The 25,981-nt window shown below is 41.4% G+C and overlaps 3 protein-coding genes across 3 annotated transcripts; 2 read left to right on the top strand and 1 right to left on the bottom strand.

Moving 5' to 3' along the window:
• Nucleotides 1-848: 848 nt before the first annotated feature.
• Nucleotides 849-5,366, top strand: LOC124474121 (transmembrane protein 26-like). The gene is made up of 6 exons (XM_047030019.1): nucleotides 849-1,279; nucleotides 1,678-1,774; nucleotides 1,965-2,051; nucleotides 2,412-2,620; nucleotides 3,102-3,181; nucleotides 4,175-5,366. Exons 1-6 carry the CDS (start codon nucleotides 1,089-1,091, stop codon nucleotides 4,450-4,452), a joined length of 942 nt encoding a protein of 313 aa, XP_046885975.1. The 5' UTR covers nucleotides 849-1,088; the 3' UTR covers nucleotides 4,453-5,366.
• An 8,627-nt stretch (nucleotides 5,367-13,993) lies between these two features.
• Nucleotides 13,994-20,189, top strand: LOC124473850 (transmembrane protein 26-like). Its single transcript, XM_047029549.1, has 6 exons — nucleotides 13,994-14,431; nucleotides 16,826-16,922; nucleotides 17,313-17,372; nucleotides 17,600-17,808; nucleotides 18,478-18,557; nucleotides 19,738-20,189. Exons 1-6 carry the CDS (start codon nucleotides 14,241-14,243, stop codon nucleotides 20,013-20,015), a joined length of 915 nt encoding a protein of 304 aa, XP_046885505.1. The 5' UTR covers nucleotides 13,994-14,240; the 3' UTR covers nucleotides 20,016-20,189.
• Nucleotides 20,190-22,341: 2,152 nt separating this feature from the next.
• cdk1 (cyclin-dependent kinase 1) lies at nucleotides 22,342-25,552 on the bottom strand. Its single transcript, XM_047029550.1, has 8 exons — nucleotides 25,436-25,552; nucleotides 24,944-24,986; nucleotides 24,639-24,795; nucleotides 24,337-24,460; nucleotides 23,959-24,129; nucleotides 23,453-23,616; nucleotides 22,983-23,124; nucleotides 22,342-22,632 (listed from the first exon to the last, which is right to left on the bottom strand). The coding sequence occupies exons 2-8, from the start codon at nucleotides 24,978-24,980 to the stop codon at nucleotides 22,519-22,521; spliced, it is 909 nt and encodes a 302-aa protein (XP_046885506.1). The 5' UTR covers nucleotides 24,981-24,986; nucleotides 25,436-25,552; the 3' UTR covers nucleotides 22,342-22,518.
• Between the last annotated feature and the right edge of the window lie 429 nt (nucleotides 25,553-25,981).

Here is a 25,981-nt window from a genome sequence, read left to right as displayed (position 1 = left end):
GAAGTTCATTTTCACTTCCCTTCTAGATTTTAAGTGGAACATACTAAGTAACACTAGCCTGACGTTGACATACTCAAAATTCGAACTCATAAAACAGATGCCTCTTCGCTCAATTGGATAGACCTACAACCAATCAGAGCAACGTAATATGTTGTTTGTTGAAAACGAATTCAAGCCAAGTGCTATTTCGTGACGTTGTTGATTACGTTACTGTTGATCATCTGTCCATCATCGTATAAAGCCCGCCCTGACAATTTCATTGTCCCCCCCCCCAGAACCAACTTCCCGACCAAATGTTTTTGTTGGCGGGGATAAGTTGGGGTGGCAGCAAGGCTATGTCACACATGAATTGGGTGAATGGCTGACATAAATAAGATGCATCATTCAAACATAAACATCTTGATGTAACAGGTTTTTTGGAGGTCTATTTGCATTTTCCACCGGCCCTGATAAATAAGTAGATTAACCATCTGTCCTCCGTCATAGCAAACCTATGACAATTATGCTAAATGAGTAATCGTTTGTCACTGACCTCAATCGGCCAATGAAACAATTAGAATCTTGATTTGTAATATAACTAGCTACGTGAGGCATTGGTTGCACCTATAATTAGTTTTTTTAAATTTATTCTCTGAACGATTAAAAAACAATCATTGTTTTATTTTTGCACTCATTAGTCTAAACTTAAGTAGCCTATAGACTGTGTACAAACGAGTTTAAAATTATAGGTCTATACTGCCGCCTGCAGCGTGAGGAATGGTCTTTCTTTGTTTCCGCTGTCGCCAAGCTCATTCTTCATTGTGTTATTTCAATGATTAAACTGCACATTTTATAACGTAGGAAAAGTCACTGGTTAGTAATATCTTACACACGACTTGCTGTGTAGCCTATGGATCTTGTAGATTGTCAGTGATATTTCTCGTAGTTTATTGAATGCAACACGGGGCGGAGCGTAAACTTTGGGGATCTGTCTGGGAAAATAGAAGTTACTCATTTGTCACCGACCAGCTGGACTTTGAAGAGTCAGTATTAACTGGCCTATACTAGACTAGACTGTACGGTCGTGGGCTACACTACCAATCTCCAACATGACTTTTTTCACATTTATTAGTGCAATTATTACTAGAGTTATTTTTATTCTAATATCACTCATCGGAGTCTGGAGAGTGACGTGGATCAAACATGATAACATGTACTGGTTTTTGACGTTCCTTTTTCTACCTCTCGTTATTGAAATGATCATAACATTAAAAAGACGAAAAGGACAAGATTACAAATGGTAAGTTATAATTCATGTACACTGTTGTGTTTTTAAGAGTCTTGTTTCATTACTTGTTATACTTTTTTTCTTGCCTCTCACATGAACTGCAACCCTCCCCCACAGTGCCCCTTCCCCAGAGATCCTGTATCCTGCTAATCCTATTGTTTTACAGTATGACATGAAACGTCCTGGGACACAGTAAGATGGGGTGGTACTCAGTAAACTAGGTCTGCTTCCCTCCTCTGTCACTCTCCAGGAGAAAGTAACCCTCTTTGTTCCTGAAAAACACTGTATTTGGTTCATCAAGTGTTGAACGTGCTTCAATCTCAAGTTTTATGATAAAGACTGTCTGGGGAGGGAGTGCAAGCTTGTATGAGTTAAAGTTTGGTTCAAGTTTTATTTTCCTTTGGGTTTAGGTTCTCTCCAGCCATCCTACTGTTCCTCATCAGCATCATTCCGTCGATGTGGATTCTAGAGCTGCATCATCAACAGAACAAACTAAGCGACCGTCAGGTACAGGAAAATATGTATCCAATATTATATGTTCATATATGTGCGTCTATACAAAGAAATGCAGCTGTGTTCCTTATCTATAGCAAATCGTTTTGCCTGTAATGCTTTACATTCAGTTGGATATAAACAGCTCGTTAGCCTTCATATGAAGTATATCATATTTATCTGACTTCCATCATTTATCTCTCAGTGCAAGAAACTGGACTCCTGGGCAAATTTAAAAAGCACGTTTTTGAACGAAACGTCTGCAAACTCCACCATTCAACACTACCTAAATGTAAGTAAATCTCAAAGGTGTTAATGCCATTGGCCGGGTTTCCCAGATTCGTTAAGAAGCTTTTAACGCTAAGATCTAAGAGCGCCCTTAGAACGTTCTTAAGACGCTCTTAGCGTTAAGAGCTTCTTAACAAATCTGGGAAACCCGGCCATTGTTTCTTGCTTTCAGTATAGTTGTAATAACTTGGGATGTACTACACACAGAAGGAAATGCTTGTCTAGCCTCAATGTTTTCATTACAGCTCAATTTAAATACAGAAACTAGTCCTGCAAGGTCTTACTTACAATTAAAATGTTTGTACAGAGCTGGAAATGACTCTGTCGAAAATTGACTGACTTCCTCTTTATTGTCCCTCCTAAGAGCTTTGACAAGGTGCACTCTAGCATTTGTCCCAACGACTGGATCCTGGCCCTCCATCAGGTCCTTCTCATCCTCCTCATCGTGGGCAAGTGGGTCCTTCCCCTTGGGGGCGGAGTTACGAGAGACGAACTCTCCCAGCTCTTGCTCATCTTCGTTGGCACGGCAGCAGATATCCTGGAGTTCACCAGCGAAACGCTGTCTGATGTCAAGTGGGTTTTTATTCAGTGTTCAATCTTGTTCATTTGCCCCATTTATGCCATCTTCAAAAAGAAAGAAAAAAAGTGGCATGGAACTCTATCACATTTACATTTAGACATTTAGCAGACGCTCTTATCCAGAGCAACTTACAGTAAGCACAGGGGACATTCCCCCGAGGCAAGTAGGGTGAAGTGCCTTGCCCAAGGACACAACGTCATTTGGCACAGCCGGGAATCAAACTAACAACCTTCAGATTACTAGCCCGATTCTCTAACCGCTCAGCCACCTGACTCCCTGTCACTATGTAATAACAACATACAAAACCAAAGGAATGGTTATTAGTTCGGTGGTTAATGTGTTTATTGTTTTGACCAAGTAAGATATTGAACAAGACACTTCTCTGCGTTGTCATTGGAAGCATGAATCTAAACCCCAAGCAGTGTACGATAACCCAGCTATGAACTTCTCAGACTTTCTGTGTGTGTCCCACAGAGAGAACAGCCCCCATCTGGTCTACATCATTCTAGCAGTGTGGACCTGGAGCATGCTCCAGTTCCCGCTGCATCTGGCTGGTAAGTGGCCCATTCATAGCCGTATACCGTACCTCCTAATTCTCCATGGTTCTCTGTGAACTAGAAACACACTCACCGCCCGAGTCCCTATCCAACAGGGATATGGCTCTGTTGTCATGGAGATGGAGTTGCTCTTCTTGCTTGTCACATTCCTTCATGTTTCTACATGTTGAAACTGTACCCTATGTGTTTTTGTCAAACTTCTGTGCTTAGAAAACATTGCAGTGTACTTTCTGATGTTTTTCTTTGGGATATCCATATGAACAATGAAAACAGTCTGTGTTCTGTTTGGTTATTAAGATCTGTCTAAACTTCCTGTGGCCAAACCTCAATGACCACATCACAGAAACACTCCTTATTGGGTTGAAAGGCTGCATTTGTCATGGATGTACTATGGATCACCTCAACAGGAATGAAATACACATAAGGATGTACTCAAAGGTTGACATGGGCTTTTATGCATGTGTACAGAGATTTGGTTTCATCTATTAGTAATGTAAACACATTAGACTCCACATCTTCTCCTGCCCTTAGTGCTTGGCTGATGTGGAGTAAACTATTGTCAGGCAGGCGGCCAAACCTGCTGAAACTCATTATAGTTGTGGCTTGTTCATTCTCTGATTCTAAGGATGCTAAGGAGTTCATTAGTAACAATAGCCCCACCCCTTATCTTCTCTAAAACCTTCTCTCAATGTATGAAATATTAATAACCTGAATAATATGGTTTCGGATAAGTGACCACGTAATCACACAAATGCATTTAAGAGTGTACAAATCACACACAATCAATGCCCACAATCAGAGAAGCACTGTCTTATGGTCATGTTAATAAGACAAGGAAATGCTTTCATCTTCATGATCTTCCACAAAAATATGCTATTTTGGGAGTCATTTGAGTCAGTAGTGTGTGTTCGCAGCAATGTGTCTACGCAGCAATGAGTGTGTGTGTTTTGTGTGGGAGAGTCAACCCTTGACCTGTGTCCGTCTCCACAGTGGTGAACTCAAAACCTGAGTCGGAGACTGAGGGCCAGGATGTGGGTCTACTGGCCAAACGCAGCACGGACATCTGGACCATAGCTGAGAGCCTGTTCCTCCAGGACGGGCCCTTTCTGGTCGTCCGGCTCACCGTCATGACCCACTTTGATGTTTTCCACCAGATGTTGGTTTTCTTTGCCATCAAGAACTTCCTGGTGGTCATATTGAACTTGTACCGACTGGGTATCATCTGCCAGAACTTTAAGCGGTCGAGTAGTGGCAGTGCTGTCCCCTGACAGGGGAAGGAAAGGGAGGGGAGGGCAGAGTTGTTTACCCTCCGGAACCCCACAGTTCTAATATGAAACCCTGCTGAAACTGGTCCTGATTATGTCTTTCTACAGTGCCCTGTCTTTAAAGGCAGAGTTGGTAAGTTTTGCGAACCTAGCTTAATCATCAAGTTTGGTCCGAACCAAATGATTATTCATGTTTAATTCACTCCTGCAATGCCCAGATATCGGATTTTATGATAATTTTACTGTCAAACCTTTTAGATTTATCAGTTGCTATCAGGGTGTGAAGTTTATTTCAGCAAATATGACAAAAAAGTGCATCTCAACAACATTACTGACCCTACCTTTAAGTTCAAAATACTATAAGGAGCTGAATTAAGGGGCACCGCCCAGCTCTGATTGGTCTGGTTCAGTTCAGTAATGTGAAATGGGTGAAAGAAGAGAGGAAATGGGGAGGAAGGGTGGGGGGATAAGCTGTTGAGGTTTCTCGCTTATTCTCTGCTCATTGGAAATTCAATTGAAGGATGTTCAATCAGAACAAATGTGTCAGTGTAGTGTAATATAAATCAGAAAGTCAACATTGGGTAAAATGTTTTTCTGGTGAATGCTGATATGACCCTTTTGGCTCGTCACCAAAGTTTAAATGTTATCTAGAAAATGATGTGAAAACATGTTACAGCGTATTTGTTAAGTGGAAAACTGACAGTTGCGAGGAAAGCTGGATCAGTCAATGTAAACTTGCTCTTCTTGTTTTTTTTTAATGTTTATGTTAATTTTTTCACAATAGTACTTGAACAATCTGGTATGCACACAGAACCAATTAAATAAAGGATAAGAGACTAAAGACAATGATTGCGCTCTACACGGAATATAAAATGTATTCTTATAGAATGTAAGAAATTCTATTCAATACCGCTCAACATGCAGTGTCTTTGTGTTTTAGAATTGAAAGTCTGACATTTGGGAACCATTTGCCTTTGACTACATGCCCTTTGAAAAAATAAGCGACAGCGAAGGACACAATAGACAAAGCTGGTTAGAAACTGTCTGCAGCATTCACATGAACACCCTCCCACTCACTATGACATCACTGTATCATTCACATGAACACCCTCCCACTTACTATGACATCACTTTATCATTCACATGAACACCCTCCCACTCACTATGACATCACTGTATCATTCACATGAACACCCTCCCACTCACTATGACATCACTTTATGTATCCAGTCTTTAGTCAGGATATCTGATCAGTTCCAAATAAGAAAAAAGTTAGTTTAACAGAATAAACCCAATTAGTCTGGTTTGTGTTAACATTATCAGTCCCTTAAAATCCAAAACTTTAGGTTGTGTAGATCAGTGGTTCTCAACCCTGGTCCTCAAGTACCCCTGTCCTGCATGTTTTAGATGTTTCCCTGCTCCAACACACCTGATTTAAATAAATGGGTTGTGATCTAGCTATGCCGAAGCCTGCTAACGACCATTCACTTACATATAGTTATTCAGCAGACGCTCTCACCCAGAGCGACTTACAGTAAGTACAGGGACATTCCCCCGAGGCAAGTAGGGTGAAGTGCCTTGCCCAAGGACACTACGTCATATTGCACGGCCGGGAATCAAACCAGCAACCTTCGGATTACTAGCCCAATTCCCTAACCGGTCAGCCACCTGACTCACCTACGGTCTTTTTCTGACAACCGTCTGGTGGTCCCACCGCTCAAGAGTGCCCGGTCCCAACACAAGCTCTTCTCCTGCCTGGCCCCCCAATGGTGGAATCAACTCCCCACCTCCATCAGAGACACTGACTGTCTCCCCACCTTCAAGAAAAGGCTCAAGACGCACTTGTTCCGGGAGTACAACGGTACTTAGGAATGATTGGCTGGACCTGATGTTTCCTCCATGATCACAATGATTCTTATTGAGAGACTTGTTGCTCTTGTTGGTTAGTTGTAACTGACTTAAAACTACTGTACTTGCTGTGTAATATGTTTTAGCTGCTTGCTTTTTTTCCACAGGTACACCCTTGCACTTTTTTTTGAGGTTCATGTTGTTCAATTGTTTAATTGTAACTTGTTCAACTACATGCTCTTATGGTTCTTCCCTTTGGAATTCACAGAGTATGCTTCATGTTTTGGCTACCCGCAATGTTTGGGGCTATCTCGATGTTATGATCAGTGATCTATGCACTTTTATAAAGCTCTCTTTTGGAAGTCGCTTTGGATAAAAGCGTCTGATAAATGCATAAATGTAAATGTAATGTGAACCTTTTGTCCAAAGTCTCTCTCTCTTTCTCTACTGATGTGTATGTAAGGAAGGCCAAGAATGCTCCGACCAGTGGCAGATAAGCGCAATTATAATTTTTTCTTGGTTGGCTCAGACTGGTGGCAGATTGGTGATATTGCAACTGTTTCTTGGTTGGCTTCGACTGGTGGCAGATTGGGGATAGTGCAACTATTTTGTGTTTGACTCCGACTGGTGTCGTTTGGGTGGTATTACAACGGTTTCTGGTTTGGCTCCGACTGGTGTTGGTAGTGAAGTACTTTCAAGTCAGACGTGACCTTGTTTGTCTTGAATATGTTTGTATTGTTTGTTTTATGTTTGTTTTGAACTGAACGAAGAGCATAGTGAAGGTGTAAAGTAAGTGTGTATCTGTATGCATTAAGGGAAGGACAAATGGAAGACCCCACTACCACGAAGCTTAGTGGCATTAATTAGCTTAAGAATGAAATTGGGGGAAGGGATGCATGCCTTCCTGAAAAGATGTGAAGATCTGTGGTTTGAAGAGGCTGGAGGACGCCACGGGGGTGCATCTCATGCTGTGGAGAGGAGCCGTGGTGCGGCAGGCCGAGCAAGAAGCAGCCGATCACCAAGAAGCGGAGGTAGAGCCTGGGGATTGGGTAAGGGGGGAAAGTACAAAAACTAAAGTGGACTGACCCTACGTGGACAGGCCCGTGGCAGGTGACAGAACGTGCCTCCCATGCCCTGAAAGTTAGAGGAAAAAGCGGAGCTCACTGGCATCACCTCTCACACCGTGCACCCGCAGAGACCCCATCCTGCACTCTGGGGGAGGGTTAGACAGGATCTGTGTTGCCCAGAAGACAAACCCATTGACAAACATATAAACGAATGGAGAGGACAGACAGAGACAGAGCCCCAGCTGTAGTCCAGATCGAACCATTCAGACGCCCTCTTAGAACAACACAGCCCATTGAACAACAACCAATTACTAACAACGAGAGGTTCACCACAGCTGATGTGCTCACCATATGCTTTATAGCAAAAACAGTACTCCTTCTAGCCCAATTGGTTTTCTCTCTTCTGGCCAAATTCCATCAGAAATAGACCCAACGACACATCACTATGTCAGGATGGCTTTTGGGGACGACTGATATGCGCTATATTGAAGGGAGTGGGAGGAGCGATAGTAGTGGGTTGTCTCAAAACCACCGCTGAGGAGAAGTGTCTAGTCAGCCTAAAGTACACCTTGGGCCAACAGCAACATTGAAGGTAGACCTCTGTGACATATTACCATGCAATTGGGGTAATCAAGTGTATTACAGTTTTCTGAACTTATACATGGGAGTAACCAAACACTGTGGGTCATGGGGAGATGTAGGATGGAACACTGGACCACATAACTGGGGATACAGGCCTGTCCCTGTGCTAAAAAGGGTTAGTAAAGGCAGAAACCAACTGGAAAGGCTATCGGTAATCAGAGGGAAGGCTGTCAAAGACTGCAAACCTAAATCATGTAACCCATTGCTTGCCTCTTTAAACGATCTCTACGAAGGTGATGCGGGAGATTGTCCCGGAATAGAGGAGAGGAGTACAGACACAATCACAACTTTTGGAATTCTGATATCAAAAGAAAACACATTTGCAGACAGCACCAAAGCTCAAAATTCAGGACAGATAACACTCAAAGACACCCTTGTAGCTGAGACAGGATATGCAGACAGAAATGTGTGGGTAGATTGGAGGATGTACACTGCAGAAAAGCACAGAGTAAAAAACTGTGTGGCTTGTGGGACCACAAGAACATTACTAGAAACCGTACCTTTTCCTGTCACACCAAAAAGATGATGCCAAAACGTTCAATTGCCTGATGAAACTTTTCAGTCAGCTTTACCCAGAAGGATGCACCACCGTCAAATTACTGTTTCCTCCAGTACCCATCGCAAAGCCATCGCATTTCACCCCATTTCACCCCCATCTTTGAGTAAGGAGCTGGCTGAGAACAGTGGAGTGGACAACTACTTCACCACAATGTTGCAATCATGGTTCGGTGAATGGACATCTGTTATTGTCTCATTGGTAGTGACGGCAGCTATCCTGATTGTGTGCAGTTGCTGCTGCACACCCTGCATTAAGAGGAGTGTAGGGAGACAGGACAATGTTTCAACAGAGGAACCAGAGTGTGGTGAGATTGAAATTGAGATTGAGAGTGACATTTATTGTGAGGATGCAGGCGACGGGCATGACTGCTTTGAAGACAGTTGTTAGGGCCACCTCATCCTCTTTCTTATTTTCTATATTTCTTAACCAAAAATGTCTGGTTTTTCTTATTTTACTTTATATTTTTGTTATTCTACTATATATATATATATATTCTTATGTTATTATAATGATTATTGGTGACGGCTTGGCTGAAGTGAAGGTAATCACTGCTATCACGGTTTTTAATTTGTGTTTGTTGTCACATCCTTTAAAGGATGTGGAAGGAGAGATTCTATGTAAACTTGTTGCAAGAGCCACATTCTCATTTCCTAATTTTTTATTTTTACGTTCTCATTTCCTCATTTTTGTTTTATTTTTATATTGCTTAACCAAACCTTTCTATTTTTCTTTATATGACTTTGATCATTAAATCACTGCTGTGGATATTTTAAATGTGTGTTTTTGTCTCACCCTTTAGAGGGTGTGAAAGGAGGGATCCTATACAACTTTAAAATATCCAGTTTTTAATGTTGACATCTGTGTGGTTTTCATCACTATACCTGTGGGAACAGTAACACTTATTTTTCAACAAACCTGATTACAGTTGTGATTCCTGATTATCTGAACACCTGTATTTTGATTTCATTGCTTATGGTTTGATTTTATTACATTCTATCACTTAAGTTTAACCTGGTTAACAGCTGACTTATTTCCGGTATGTCCTCAAACCTTTACTGCTCGATCTCACAGGGATATTTTAAACTTGTGTTTTTGTCACACCCTTTAAAGGGTGTGAAAGGAGGGATTCTATGAAACTTTAAAATATCAGATTTTTCATATTGACACCACATACTGGTGTCAAAAGAAGGGATTTGTGAAGGAATGATAACTATACTTCTAATCAATGCTCCTATACCAATCACTACCTCAATTATATAAAATGTGTAATGCTTAATACTAAAAAATATATCCAAATGTGATCAATTGCTTTAATTAAGAACAGATGAAATTCTGCAACAGGACGCTTTTAAGTCTGTGGAGAGTAAAATATGTCATGTTGAATGTAACTTTTGGTGTGAGATGGAATGCTGAAGGTCAGAACACTGACTGGGGAGGCTAAATGGTGGATGAGTGATGGGTGTGACCACAATGGGCCCCTCAGCTCTTTTGAGTACATTTACATTTAGTCATTTAGCAGACACTCTTATCCAGAGCGACTTATAGTAAGTACAGGGACATTCCCCCCCGAGGCAAGTAGGGTGAAGTGCCTTGCCCAAGGACACAACGTCATTTGGCCACTGCGGGGAATAGATCCGGCAACCTTCTGATTACTAGCCCAACTCCCTCACCGCTCAGCCATCTGACTCCTTAAAGTAAAGTGTCAACATCAGGAGATAAGGAGACGCATAGGGTGTGGAGGATGTAACTCCTCTGGCGGTTGGACGTCTTCAGACCAACTGGTCTGTCCCCCCATTGGACATTGTGTCCTCCCGTTGGATATTCTGCCCACCCTTGGATGCCCCCTTCCCTTGGACATCATCTGCCCCCCTTCCCCTGACATCTTATTATTATTATTATCATCAGACCTTGGGATGGTCTGTTCCCCACTTTGGAGACTCTGTCCCCCTTCTCCTGCACGTCAGCAGATCCTGCCCACCCTAGGTGACCTTGAGCACCCTTGACACTTGACAGGATGACCACAATACTTCCCCATTGTCTTCTGACCAATCGCCTAACAAACACCTCCCTCTCACGGGGGAACAAGACCCGCCTCCCAAGGACAGGGATACAGAATGGGCAGAACTCGGATTTCTGTCAAGACTACTTTCTCGCAAAGGCCTTCGTTATCATCTACTCTGTAACTCTTTGCTCTGTGAAACTGTATGACACCATCGACTGGTTTTACTGCTCTAGACTAAGAACATCCTGGTGTGATGTGTTCTTTGTGTATTCTTGTGATTGCATCGTTACTTATTAATAAACTACAAATAACTTGGTCCGGTATTTAACCTTGTATCATTTTCCACTACCCAGTTTGACACGCCTTAACACTTATAAATTAGTTGCTTTTCTAAATCTGCTAGCAAACGTAACCAGTATGTGTTTTGCTTGTTTTGTTTAGAGCTGACAGCAAAACCTTGTATAATGCAGACTGTTTTAATTTGACCACTGAACAGGTATGTGAATTTACTGTGTAGTGTTTTGGATTGTTTTCATGATAATTGCTGTGGGTTCTGGGTGTTTTGTTGGGTATGCTCTTTGTACATTACCACATGGATGCCATGTATTGTATTATTGTTGTGCTCAAGCTCATGCGCTGTACATGCAGAACGGAGAGCTGACAGCAAAACCTTGTATGACGCAGACTGTTTTAATTTGACCTCTGAACAGTGCCATAAAGAGGACAGATCAACAGCAAAGATTCAACATATATTACATTTACATTTAGCAGACGCTCTTATCCAGAGCGACTTACAGTACGTACAGGGACATTCTCCCCGAGGCAAGTAGGGTGAAGTGCCTTCCCCAAGGACTCAACATCATTTGGCAGAGCCGGGAATCGAACCAACAACCTTCTGATTAATAGCCCGACTCCCTAACCGCTCAGCCATCTGACCCCCACACATATATGACGTCTGTACACGTTAAAATGTAACGTCTGTACACGTTAACTAAGACGTTTTGGCACAGTTGTCCTTCCATACAAAGCTAACAATCACTGCCACCACTACGTCGTCTACGTCTAAGTAAATGCATAAATGTCTTCCTAGGTGGTATGTTGGCTATCACCGGTCTCAAGTTGGCAACTGTAGGCTAAGAGGCTGGCTAGCCGGCCCCCCCCATATAAACCCACAAACTAGAGGCAACTAAATATTTAATCTAAAAGCTTCTCAGAACAAGAAGCAACAATACAAAAGCGTAAATGACATAGCCTATTGAAGCTAATAAGCACAGGTATACGGTTTTCTGGATGTACAGTTCTGATCATGTTTATAAGAGACTGTTTATAAGAAATCTTTCAGGAAAATGTTTCAGGAAGTTGTTATACAGGCAGAATAAGAAGAAGAGAATGCTGCTGCGTGTGTGTTTGTGTGTGTGTGACATCTTTGCCCTCTGAAAGAGAAACCACTGCACCCAAATGTGGTTAAGCAGAAGGGAAACACTCAAGGCAGGTACCTGTTTGTCTTGAGTTCATGCCTTCCTTAAATATGCTGATAACTGATCTTAGCATTGCATGTTTGAAGAGCAGGGGTCTAAAACTGTTGCAAACAAAACATGAAACTTTCCAGACGCTTTAGACTGACTAGCTTACATTCAAAGGTGATAGACTTCCGTCTTCACATGCTCCATGCTGCAAGTAATAATCTTCCTTGACTTCATCGACTCTGTGCAGTACTTGATAAAGAAATGTACCTAACAGAGACTTCTTTGAGGACATGTATGAGCAGGCCTATTGTTGACAGGAAAAACCAAAGCTTTCAATTATCAAACATAATTTCTCAGAGCGCCCAACCTACTAGTCTGAGCCTTTGATGATTGGAGGCATGTTTTCACCACTGTACTTTCACATCTCCACCTTGTGGTTTTATTTACAATAAATGTATTCAAGAAAGTGTAAAATGTTCAACAGTCACCACCCAGCTCTGGTCCCAGCCCTTTCTACCCTGCGCTGGCCCCCAGCACCCTCCAGCCCTGCACTGCCCCCCAGCACCCTCCAGCCCTGCACTGCCCCCCAGCACCCTCCAGCCCTGCACTGGCCCCAGCACCCACCAGCCCTGCACTGGCCCCCAGCACCCTCCAGCCCTGCACTGGCCCCAGCACCCTCCAGCCCTGCACTGGCCCCAGCACCCACCAGCCCTGCACTGGCCCCCAGCACCCTCCAGCCCTGCACTGGCCCCAGCACCCACCAGCCCTGCACTGGCCCCCAGCACCCTCCAGCCCTGCACTGGCCCCAGCACCCTCCAGCCCTGCACTGGCCCCAGCACCCTCCAGCCCTGCACTGGCCCCAGGCTCCCAGCCCATGCTTTGCATCCAGTGCAGGTTCCCATCATCTATCCTCTTCTCTGAGTGAAGAGCATTTTAAACTTAACTTTGATTCAGAACCAGGATTGAAAATAGAAACCCTCCTGAGCCACATTGGATCCAGCATGTCATTAGCATGCTGCAACAAAGAACACTTTATTTATTGATTTAATGTTGACTAACTCGGCGTTCCATATATTTCATAAAGGAAGAAGGTGAATAGAATTGGTGTAATAGAATTGATTGATAGAATGGGTCCAGTAAATCCAGACGGTACAAACCTGTCACCTCTGGTATGGTTTTAATAACTAACCCTGAATGGGTCCATTTGTGAAGTTCACCCCAAGATAGGTTGCACACCATATCTCATGGACTAAACCATCTGCGTGGAAATCACCAGGAGTACAGTGGTTGTTATTTATTTCATGTTTGATTTTTAAGAGTTTTTGTATTTTCTTGTGACGGTATTTTCTTGTGAGGAATTCTTCTAGAATCGCTTTTAATACATCGTCCCCAAAGTGCTGAAACTGTGATTGTAATTTCAGATATATACAGCATTGTGGATGATAGAGTTGGGAACAAAGACAGGATGAGTTCCAGCTATTTCCAAGGTCACAACTCTTCCTACTGTTTCCTCCCCAGAAACCACGCTGGCAGGGAGGATGGATCTGTCTGGAAACAGGCTCCTTCACAGGCAGAAACAAAGATATTGAGGAAATACTGAAATATTGGTGTTTTTGTTGATTTATTGGCTATGGGTTAATCAATAATCAACATTATCACCAAACCAAAGCTTTGACAACTTGGTCAGCTAGGAGTAGAAGAATGTGAAACAGGTCTGACGTTGCTGTGGTCATTTTTGACAAAGTTATTGAGGAAACACTGAAATATTGGTGTTTTCTTGATTTATTGGCTATGGGTTAATCAATAATCAAAATTATCACCAAACCAAAGGTTGTACAAATTGGTCAGTCAGTAGTAGAAAAATGTGGAACAAATTTGAAGTTGGTATGGTGGATTTTGACAAAGATATTGAAAAAACATTCGGACTGTCAACTCTTTTTCCCCGGTCCATAAATATGACGCGGAGGTACGAATATGAATGTCTGTTGAATCTCGAATATGAAACTGATTTCACCTCGGTGTCATACCGAACGTATGAAAATTATGCTCTAAGTATCTTTTTCCTAGAACTCAACACGGGCGGAGCGTAAACTTTGGGGACCTGTCTTGGAAAATAGAAGTTATTCATTTGTCACCGATCAGCTAGACTTTGAATAGTGCATATTAACGGGACTATACGGTCGTGGGCTACACTACCCATCTCCAACATGTCTCTTTTCACATTTGTATGTGCGATTTTTACTAGAGTTATTTTTATTATAATATCACTCATCGGAGTCTGGAGAGTGACGTGGATCAAACATGATAACATGTACTGGTTGTTGACGTTCCTTTTTATACCTTTCGTTATTGAAATGGTGATAGCATTAAAAAGACGAGAAGGACAAGATTACAAATGGTAAGTTATAATTCATGTACACTGTTGTGTTTTTTAAAGCTTGGCTACAATTGTATTTGTGCCCACAAATGCTATACAATCTACGTGTACCTGCTGGTTGAGGGGGTACATCATGCGTGCGGATTGCGTCCATCTTTAGGGTTTCCCCGTTGTGTCCAGTGTACTCACCACTTGGCTAATGCTGCATAGTCTCATTAACTGTTACATATATCATGATTTTATTAACAGCAATTGATTTGATACTGATTTTATCAACTGTATTTTAATGTGATTTTTGGGCAAATATTGTTTTCATTTTGTATTTATACAAAATGAAAATAAAATATATATACAAAAAGTAGGGAAAGTGTGGTGGTATGGTTTGGGAATCTGAATCTGGCTAATAAGAACAGGCTTGATCGTCTTGTCAGAGGGGCCAGTAAAGTAATTGGGGAAACGAAACCAAGTCCAGCTCTCTGAGCTTTATGTTAAACAGGTTGTAAGGAAGACTCAGGCCATATAGGCTTGTACTGAACATCCCCTGAAGAGGGAGTTTGAGCTCTTGCCTTCAGGAAGAAGGTATAGATTTCCAACCCACAGAACAAAACGATTTGGAAACTCTTTTGTTGGTTTTGCTATTGGGAGGCTAAATATGTATAAATGAATGACTTGAAGTGTTCATGGAAGGAACTTATTCTGGGTTTTCAACATCAAGTGATCCTTGTACTGTATTGTACTGTATTGTGTGTTGTCTTTGTGTGGTGTCAGGTATGCTGTTCATGTAGTATTTTATGATGGATTGAATGGGTTTTAATACCTGTCTACAAACACATTTCCACTATGGGATCAATAAAGTTGACTTGACGGCATGAGTAGTTGAGTCAGTGCACAGCTGCCCTGCCAGTTAGCAGGAAGCTAAGGGTGTAGTGTCATATCCCCACAGAGCCACAACAAGTCTGCTCTTGCAGTGTGGTTAATGAACCAGGCTGCCACATAGCTACCGTGACTCTCAGTGATCTCAGTGCAAGTGATAAACTCGCCCTGGGCGCACAATGTGCTAGGACCGCCACTGGTCTCGTCTAACTATATAGCTTGGCCTGACTTCATGCAGCACCGGTGGCGCCTACAGTCGGCTGCAGGCGGCTGCCTTGAAGCTGAAAATGCCATTGGCTGCTTCAAGTCAGCTGCATAAAGTCGAACGCACCTAATATGAAAATGTCCTGCACAGCTGCTTCCTTTGCTGCAACATCCGCTTTGGCGCTTTCTAGCGAAATTGGGTGTGTGCTTCACATTTGCATATAGCTACTTTCAGTGGTAGCTGCATGGCTTCAAGTAGGGCGAGTATGAAATTCCCGTGGTTAATATATTTTCCTGTTGAAGTAACCAGACCCCTATTTTTTCATTGTTGGGCAAACACATGTACAGTTAAGAAGGCATATTGTCTGTCAGTATAATGAATCACAACTTTTCCTTTTGGAAGTTTACATATTTCTGTTAAGGCAACTAATTCTGAATACTTTCTAGTCAGTGGTTTGGCTTGTAAGACTTTGGTTAGAGTAACTACAGCATACTCAGTAACATTTGTTCCATCAGGATCTTTCCTTCTTGATCCGTCAACATACATTGTGATGTCACTATCATTATAGGGTGTCTTTCAAGTCAGTTTGCGGTAACACTTACTCAGAAATATCGGCAAGGCAGTCACTATCTGTGGCTACGGGTACCAGAGTGGAGGGATTAAGTGTGTTACATCTCTCAATAGTCAAATGTGACTGAGATAATAATAACGTCTTGCTATACCTGCTCTTCATACATGCACTTGCAAGACATCAAAGGCTCAATATTTTACCAAAGCATGAAGTTTAAGACAAACAGGAACGTTTCTTGGGTGTCTCTCTTCCGCTTAACCATATTGGGGTGCAGTGCTTCTCTCCCTAAGCACAAAAATATCATACACAGCAGTATTCTTTTCAGACTGTATAACAATCTTGCTGAACCATTTCCAGCAGTAAGATGGGGTGGTACTCTGTAAACTAGGAGTCAGGTGGTTGAGCGGTTAGGGAGTCGGGCTAGTAATCTGAAGGTTGCCAGTTCGATTCCCGGCTGTGCCAAATGACGTTGTGTCCTTGGGCAATGCACGTCACCCTACTTGCCTCAGGGGGAATGTCCCTCTACTTACTGTAAGTCGCTCTGGATAAGAGCGTCTGCTAAATGACTAAATGTAAATGTAGGTCTGCCTCCTTCCTCTCTCACCAGGAGAAAGTAACCGTATTCGTTCCCGAAAAACACTATATTTGGTTCATCAAGTGTTGAACGTGCTTCAATCTCAAGTTTTATGATAAAGACTGTCTGGGGAGGGAGTGCAAGCTTTATGAGTTAAAGTTTGGTTCAAGTTTTATTTTCCTTTGGGTTTAGGTTCTCTCCAGCCATCCTACTGTTCCTCATCAGCATCATTCCGTCGATGTGGATTCTAGAGCTGCATCATCAACAGAACAAACAAAGCGACAATAAGGTACAGGCATAGATGTATCCCATATTAAATGTTCATATACTGTATGTGCGTCTACGCAAAGAAATAAAGATGTGTTGGTTGTCAATAGCAAACAGTTTTGCCTGTAATGTTTTACATTTACATTTAGTCATTTAGCAGACGCTCTTATCCAGACCGATTTACAGGAAGTACAGAGACATTCCCCCGAGGCAAGTCGGTTGAAGAGCCTTCCCCAAGGACACAACTTAATTTGCACAGCTGGGAATTGAACCGGCAACTTTCTGATTACTAGCCCGATTCCCTAACCGCTCAGCCACCTGACTCCCTTTACATTCAGTTGTATATAAACTGCTTGATAGCCTTCATATGAAGTATATCATATTTATCTGACTTCAATAATCTATCTCTAAGTGCGAGAAAGTGAACTCCTGGACAAATTTAAGAAGCTCGTTTTCGAACGAACACCTATATGTAAGTAAATCTCAAAGGTGTTAATGCCATTGTTTCTTGCTTTCAGTATAGTTTTAATAGCTTGGGATGTACTACACCCAGGAAAAAAATGCTTGTCTAGCCTCAATGTTTTCATTACAGCTCAATTTAAATTTAACATAACATTTCTAAGAAATTCATTTTTGGTACAGAGCTGGAAATGACTCTGTCGAAAATTGACTGACTTCCTCTTTATTGTCCCTCCTAAGAGCTTAGACAAGGTGCACTCTAGCATTTGTCCCAACGCCTGGATCCTGGCCCTCCATCAGTTCCTTCTCATCTTCCTCATCGTGGGCAAGTGGGTCCTTCCCCGTGGGGGCGGGGTTACGAGAGACGAACTCTCCCAGCTCCTGCTCATCTTCGTTGGCACGGCAGCAGATATCCTGGAGTTCACCAACGAAACGCTCTCCGATGTCAAGTGGGTTTTTATTCAGTGTTCAATCTTGTTCATTTGCCCCTTTATGCCATCTTCAAAAAGAAAGAAAAAAAAGTGGCATGCAACTCTATCACTATGTAATAACAACAGACAAAACCAAAGGAATGGTTATTAGTTTTGTGGTTATTAGGGGTGTAACAATATATGGTAAAACAATATATAGCAATACAACATTTTTACAACATGCATCGTAGAGTTAGGGCAATATTTTCACAATGTGACGTACGTTTGATTCTATTGGTTGAGCTACCAGCACGCAACCTACTCTGCACTTGCATCATGCATGCATTCACTGCATTCACAGAAATCGCTTGAACTGAGTTAACTAAATTGAACATACAACAAAGAAAATTATTGAAAATGTTTAATGTTTTGGAATCTGTTAATTGAATTTCAGTTTAATTTAAAATGTTGTTCAAAATATTGTCATACGTATTGTATTGTATTGTACACCCAGTATCGTGATACGTATGGAATCGTGAGCTGAGTGTATCGTTACACCCCTAGTGGTTATATGTATATTGTTTTGACCAAGTAAGATATTGAACAAGACACTTCTCTGCGTTGTCATTGGAAGCATGAATCTAAACCCCAAGCAGTGTACGATAACCCAGCTATGAACTTCTCAGACTTTCTGTGTTTGTCCCACAGAGAGAACAGCCCCCATCTGGTCTACATCATTCTAGCAGTGTGGACCTGGAGCATGGTCCAGTTCCCGCTGCATCTGGCTGGTAAGTGGCCCATTCATAGCCGTATACCGTACCTCCTAATTCTCCATGGTTCTCTGTGAACTAGAAACACACTCACCGCCCGAGTCCCTATCCAACAGGGATATGGCTCTGTTGTCATGGAGATGGAGTTGCTCTTCTTGCTTGTCACATTCCTTCATGTTTCTACATGTTGAAGCTACACCCTATGTGTTTTTGTCAAACTTCTGTGTTTACAAAATATTCTAGTGTACTTCCTGATGTTTTTCTTTGGGATATCCATATAAACAATGAAAACAGTCTGTGTTCTGTTTGGTTATTAAGATCTGTCTAAACTTCCTGTGGCCAAACCTCAATGACCACATCACTGAAACACTCCATATTGGGTTGAAAGGCTGCATTTGTCATTGATGTACTATGGATAACCTCAACAGGAATGAAATACACATAAGGATGTACTCAAAAGTTGACATGGGCTTTTATGTATGTGTACAGATATTTGGTTTCAACTCCTCATCTTCTCCTGCCCTTAGTAATAATAATAATAATAATCGTTTATTTCGTATGTGATCATACATTTGAAAGGAAAAACTAAAAACATAGAAAAAAGAAACAAAAGAACAAGAAACAAAAGAACAAGAACTACATCAGCAAAAGCTTCAGCAAATTTTTACAGACAGAACAATAATAATAATAATAATAATAGTGCTTGGCTGATGTGGAGTAAGCTATTGTCAGACAGGCGGTCAAACCTGCTGAAACTCATTATAGTTGTGGCTTGTTCATTATCTGATTCTAAGGATGCTAAGGAGTTAATTTGTAACAATAGCCCCACCCCTTATCTTCTCTAAAACTATCTGTCAATGTATTAAATATTAAAAACCTGAATAATATGGTTTCGGATAAGTGACCACGTAATCACACAAATGCATCTAAGAGTGTACAAATCATACACAATCAATATCCACAATCAGAGAAGCACTGTCTTATGGTCCTGTTAATGAGACAATGAAATACCTTCATCCTCATGATCTTCCACAAAAATACGCTATTTTGGGAGTTTTCATCACAAAAGAGAACATAACGTATGATTTCAGTCATTCGAGTCAGTAGTGCGTGTACGCAGCAAAGTGTGTACGCAGCAATGTGTGTGTGTGTGTTTTGTGTGGGAGAGTCAGCCCTTGACCTGTGTCCGTCTCCACAGTGGTGAACTCCAAACCTAAGTCGGAGACTGAGGGCCAGGACGTGGGTATCCTGGACAGACGAAGCACGGACATCTGGACCATAGCTGAGAGCCTGTTCCTCCAGGACGGGCCCTTTCTGGTCGTCCGGCTCATCGTCATGATCCGCTTTGATGTTTTCAACCAGATGTTGGTTTTCTTCACCATCAAGAACTTCCTGATGGTCATATTGAACTTGTACCGACTGGGTATCATCTGCTATAACTTTAAGCGGTCAAGAAGCAGGAGTGCTGTCTTCTGAATGGGGAAGGAAAGGGAGAGGAGGCCAGAGGCATGGCCGGATTAACCATATGGGCAACTGCCCAGGGGCACCAAGACTCCACGGTCAACATGCAACCAATGTATTTTTTTTATTTATTTTTTTATATATATATATATATATATTATTTTCTTTATATATAATTAAAAAATAGATATATTATTTTTATATGGCAACGGCAGTACGAGCGTTTTGATTGGCTAATGGGTAGTTATGCCAGCTGCGTATTGACCTCATCGCCGGTCTGCGGTCTGATATGTATTCTTATTGCCCTCCTCTGACGTCATCTGCGGTCTGATACGGATACTAGACGAAGAGTAGACAAAAAAAAACAGACGAAGACTAGTACCATAGACATAATAAAGAGCTTTATTATGTCTAAGACTAGTACTGTCATATTTACTATCCAGACGATACTGAAGACATCAACAGCGACGACGAAATTGTTAACTTTCTAAAAGAATCGTTATTTGTGTTGGAATTAAAGCCCTTTCAGCAGAACCGTGTTTTCCAAACACCGTGAGAAGATTTGAAACCTAGCTGGATTAGCCTACCATTTATTTTCCTTTACAAAATGAAAAGAGCTATGCCATATAATAAACAACTTACTATCCTCACTCTCGGTTAGTAAGTAGTTATTATCAAATGTTTTAATGCAAATCTGTGTTTTTCAGAAGGCAAAGTGTGTGTGCGCTGTCCGCTCTTAATGGTTCTGAAATGATACAGTAGCCTAGTTCGTAGACTCGCTGCGCTTGCAAAGGTTTGAACAGTGTAAATCAGTGATTTTCAGAAGGCAAAGTGTGTGTGTGCTGTCTGCTCTCAATGGTTCTGAAATGATAGTTCGTTAGTAGACTCACTGTGCTAGCAAAGGTTTGAACAGTGTACGTGTGTGTCATTAAATGCATAACCTCGCCGATGTTTTTGATAGCCGTCATCCCTTCTTGTAACTGTAGCTATTTAAGTTTTGGACAGCTTTGTGAACTGCTATGCTTATTTGCGCTGCTGTGAGTTGGTTCAATGATAACTGAATCTAAACTAATGTTGGATTGCTTTTTGTAATGTCAAATTTCATTGTTTGGTGTCCTATAATTGCAATGAAGATTGATAACTATACTATGCAGTGTTAAGAAAGTGCTATTAATGTCGCCATCTACTGGTTGAAAGACGTAGGCTACTCGGCAGGCTTCTGACTTGTTTTTGGGCTAGTTCGATTAAATAAATAAAGCTTGATTTGTTTTGTACATGTGCTCATGTTCTCCTTTTCTGTGTAGATTATAGCAGATTTGAGTCTGTATATCGTACTTAAGTACCAAAAGTAAAACTATATACTTTGTTATGATTTAGACGAATAATATACCTGTTGACATTAGTAATGATATTTCATTAGGTAAAAAACAATCAAGTAAAATACAGATAAAAAAAGAAATAAACAATACTTGAGTACATTAAGAAAGTATTTCTACTCAAGGACTAATACACCCCTGTGGAAAGGTATGGTTTGTGTTCTGCGGGGTGGGGGTAGGTGGGTACCATGGAGTCACTGCTGCCCAGGGATACCATGAAGTCTTAATACGGGCATGTGCAGTTGTTTACCCTCTGGAACAGGGGTCCCCAAACTTTTGTCTGCGAGGGCCAGAGTATTTTCCGAGTAACTACCAGTATTATTGTGGAGATTTTATTATGATTTTAAATGTATTTATGCTAGATTAGTTTATTACTATGTTATGCACCATACATTCGTACATATCACAGCCAATTAAAAGAGCATTATTCATATTCTAAATAACTGTTTTCATATTCATTGCTATTGAAATCAAAACATCTACTTAATAATAAAAAAACGTTAACTTAAAAAAAAAAAAATTGTAAACACACCTTATTTAAATAAATGGGTCGTTATCTAGTTATGCAGAAGCCTGCTAATGACCATTCATTTGAATCAGGTGTTGGAACAGGGAAATATCTAAAACATGCACGACAGGGGTACTTGAGGATCAGGGTTGAGAACTACTGGTGTAGATTATTTCATAGAAACTTTGAAGGATGTACACCTGAGACTTGAACTGACCTAGCAGATCATTACTTCTACTTTGTGGTGCTCGTATTAATCCTGATGCTTAAACAAAAGCGCACCCTCTACTGACATTAAACCTGACTTCAAGCCGTACAGATCAAGATGGGAATGTCAGAAAATATGATTGACTGGTCAGAAATGTACCAAAGCTAATAGACGCACAAGTCAAGAGTCCAATTGGATCTCAAAAAAAGTGCACATTTATTGAAAATATATTGCCAAAACTTCTGTACATTTAACATCAGATCCAAACTTTATTCTTTTTTACAGAAATGTGTATTTACAGAGAAACTAACCATAGAAAAGACAAACAAAGAAAACGGAAAAACAAACCAGACAAACTAAATATGGATTCATATACTTCCATAATTGTAATCTGTTAGAGGCCATCAGAGTGTGGAGGTGCTGAGTTCACATCTTGACAGTGTTTGCAGGTAGAGTCGATTTGTCCAGGTCATCAAAGTAAGGATGGGTCATTGCCTGTCTTGCAGAGATTCTCTTCGGTGGGTCATAGATTAGCATTTTCTAGAAATAAATAAACAGTCAATCTTAATTTAAGAAAGGAGACACATTTCCTACATCACCTTTGTAGAAATAACGTGTGAGATCGATGGTTATGTTACAGGGGTCGTCGCAACGCTGGTCACTAGACCTGCCCATTCCAGGGAGTGAACTTTGTTCGTCTGACCAAAAAATGCGATGACCACCTCCATAAAACACCGCTTTAATCAGCTATGCCATCTATGACACAGGTTGGCGGTTTTTATACCGAGAAGTATGTGTAACCAATTGAACTCAGTTACACTGTGAATTTAAACAGCAATTCTAGTTATTTCATTTCCAGAAGTACTGATAATCTCAAAACAGAATCTTACAGCGAGCAGGTCAATGCCGTTCTTGTCCAGGTTCTTCACCATGGACGAAAGGTTCCCAGACTTCCACTTGGGGAACGTGTTCTTGTAGTCAGGCAGGGACTCCACCTCCGGCCAAACATCGTTGTTGGGAGTACCCAAAGTTCTGCAGAGAAGAGAGGAAAGTAGCTTCATATGCAGGTCGTCAATCTTGTCATACTACTGAGTAATCGCTACAGGGAAATGTTTTCAGTTGTGTACTCAGACAGAATGTGTACCCTGTGTCAGACCAATGCGTGAGGTACTCTGTCAACATTTCTGGATGGCTCTCTCTACTTTTGAACTTTTAAATTAACGTAACAAATGGATATTTCTCAAGCCAGTTGACCCGAGAAAGGTGGAACATTAGCTCCCTCTACATGCCTGCATGTGATTAGCAGTACATTTGCAAGGGACAGTACAACAATGTTCTAGTGACAGATAAACTACCGCACCTGAAGATCCTGAAGAGCTGGTCAATCTCAGAGTCTCCGTGGAATAGGGGTTTCTTGGTAGCCAGCTCTGCAAAGATCGTCCCGATGCTCCACACATCTACTGGGGTGGAGTAACGAGCAGCACCCAACAGAACCTCTGGAGCCCTGTACCACAGCGTCACCACCTACAGAAGCACACACAACAGTCTACTGCTAGACAAAGTACAGTAGGAGAGTAATGTTTTTTTTTTGTCACTAAGTTTTGGGCCCTATTGTTGTATACTCATCAAGCAATAAAATAAATAAAAAATAATAATTTACAAGTAATTTTATTTAAGTATAACATGAATTGAAACAAATCGCAGTATTCATCAGATCAGGATTTTTCTTTCTTTTGATATATATATATATATATATATATATTTTTTTTTTTTAATAGAAAGTATTTAGTAAATAAACCTAACCCCATCTCAAACCCTGGGTCTGTATGTCCATAGACATATCTCAATATCATTAAAAGCACCTACCTCGTGAGTGTAAACCCGCACTGGCACCCCAAAGGCTCTGGCTAGGCCGAAGTCAGCCAGCTTGATGACCCCCTTGTTGTCGATGAGCAGGTTCTGGGGCTTAAGGTCCCTGTGCAGGACCCTCCTGCAGTGACAAAACAGGATGCCCTCCAGAATCTGGTAGAGGTAGCTCTGAACGGGTGGAGAGGCAACACATGAAGAAACATTTACATGAGAAAAGTCGTGTATGAAAGTCACAGTGTGACACACGGCCTCCGAATCTCTCCTTTTTCCTTTGTTTGAAGAGAGAGAGAGCAAATGGTATGACTTTGCTCTTACTATCCTGTATGATACTTATTGAATTTGTGTTGAAAGTGTAGGTGTGGTGGGGGTCCGTACTTTAACGAGCATGGGGTCCATGTACTGTCCAGAGGGGATGGAGTCCAGGTACTTCTTCAGGTCCATGGACAGGAACTCAAAGATTAGGTAGAGTCTAGACTCCTGCATCAGCACATCTAGGAGCCTAGTCAAAATAAAACAGAGCACTATATTCCTGGTTCCTATTAAGGTCACATGGACATCTTTACAAATACTTTAATATATACAATACTTCAACGGCATGGTACTTTTTGGGGAGTTATTCACGAGAGGGAGTTGTGTTATCCTCGTACCGGACCATACACGCACACATACAGCCTTACCGTACAACGTTAGGGTGATTCAGTTCCTTTAGAAGAGATATTTCTCTTACAGCTGTGCTGGGAACTCCTTCTTCTTCACTCTCCAATCTAATCTTCTTCATGGCCACCACCTGGCCAGTTGACTTGTGTCTGCCCTTGTACACCACCCCATAGGTACCTGAAGAAAGGAGCGAACGTTGTTGACTGTAGTGAAAGCTACCACAATGCAGAAAGGCATACGCAAAGATTTTATCGAAGTTGTCCACTGTTTTGACAATGGTGAAACAGCTTGACATTAACGTCGTTGAAAGTACATCTTAACGCACCCTCTCCGATTTTTTCTATTTTCAAGTAATCTTCCATTGTTCCCTGAAAAGGAGAAAATAAGTTACTGCATCTGGTAGCAAGCCACGGATAGGTAGCTAGCTGTGTACAGTCCACATTGACAGAGTAAGCTAACTATCTAGCGGCATACTGTAATGCCTAATCGTGGCAACTTCTTTAGTTAGTCAAGTACAAGTGGTTAAATTACTCAAGAGCTAGTAACATTTACATCGTTAACTAGCAAACTAAAAGAGGCAAAAAAACAGATCATGTTACGCTAGTGCTTAGCTTAGCATTTGTTCACTTGCTGGTCAGTTAGTTAGGGCTAATCCCAATGTTTCGCTTCACGCCAGCCAACGAGCTAACTTAGCTAGCTAGCTAGCTTAGTGGCAAGTCAATCGTTCACTTGAGTTATTATGGTCACGTTTAACATTTTACCGTTAAATACATCTATGATTAATCTAAATAATAAAAGAAAGATTAAACATAACTACCTGAAGTCCGATTTCTCCGTGTAACAATTTGACTGTGGTGCTTGTCGACCTTGTGGTGAAAAATGAATGTGTGTCTAGAAGGCAGCTAGCTACAGCACTGAATGCATTCTTTCGAATTGGCCGCGGAGCCCGACGCCTTTCAAAACCAAGCAATCGCGTTGCTCGCTGACTTTCAAAAAGGCCAATCGGGAGATGGAGTGACCAAAGCGGGATGTGGGTGTCAAAGCGCGCGGGTATTAGGAAACTCGAGGTTTTGCTGACTCCCCTTGTTTAAAAGAGAACTTTACTAGTCATTATAATATTATAATATTAATACTGTGTATTCGGAACTTTATAAAGATCCCTAGAAAAAAACTACAATAACACTGGAATTAATTCAAGTATCAGAAAACATCAGAGTGGTCATCATTCTTGGTTTGGTCACAGTAGATGATACCAGGCCCAACACCACGTTTAATATTTAGTTTACATATAGTGTTTATTAGCAGTCCACTTAAAATCTCGAATATATATTTTTTTAATACAGTTTTTGTAATACCCATTTTA

The sequence above is a fragment of the Hypomesus transpacificus genome, chromosome 11, assembly GCF_021917145.1.
Source record: "Hypomesus transpacificus isolate Combined female chromosome 11, fHypTra1, whole genome shotgun sequence".
Taxonomy (NCBI): Eukaryota; Metazoa; Chordata; class Actinopteri; order Osmeriformes; family Osmeridae; genus Hypomesus; species Hypomesus transpacificus.
This window is presented reverse-complemented; position numbering and strand designations above follow the sequence as displayed.

Bases quoted from the DNA above. Each gene is read 5' to 3' on its own strand.
- LOC124474121 (XM_047030019.1), top strand. From the start codon at position 1,089: ATGACTTTTTTCACATTTATTAGTGCAATTATTACTAGAGTTATTTTT. The intron at 2,621-3,101 runs GTGGGTTTTTAT...TGTGTCCCACAG, and splicing joins GAAACGCTGTCTGATGTCAA to AGAGAACAGCCCCCATCTGG. The intron at 3,182-4,174 runs GTAAGTGGCCCA...CCGTCTCCACAG, and splicing joins GTTCCCGCTGCATCTGGCTG to TGGTGAACTCAAAACCTGAG.
- LOC124473850 (XM_047029549.1), top strand. From the start codon at position 14,241: ATGTCTCTTTTCACATTTGTATGTGCGATTTTTACTAGAGTTATTTTT. The intron at 16,923-17,312 runs GTACAGGCATAG...TCTATCTCTAAG, and splicing joins ACAAACAAAGCGACAATAAG to TGCGAGAAAGTGAACTCCTG. The intron at 17,809-18,477 runs GTGGGTTTTTAT...TTTGTCCCACAG, and splicing joins GAAACGCTCTCCGATGTCAA to AGAGAACAGCCCCCATCTGG.
- cdk1 (XM_047029550.1), bottom strand. From the start codon at position 24,980: ATGGAAGATTACTTGAAAATAGAAAAAATCGGAGAGG. The intron at 24,461-24,638 runs GTAAGGCTGTAT...TATTTTGACTAG, and splicing joins AATCACCCTAACGTTGTACG to GCTCCTAGATGTGCTGATGC. The intron at 23,617-23,958 runs GTAGGTGCTTTT...GTGCTTCTGTAG, and splicing joins TGCGGGTTTACACTCACGAG to GTGGTGACGCTGTGGTACAG.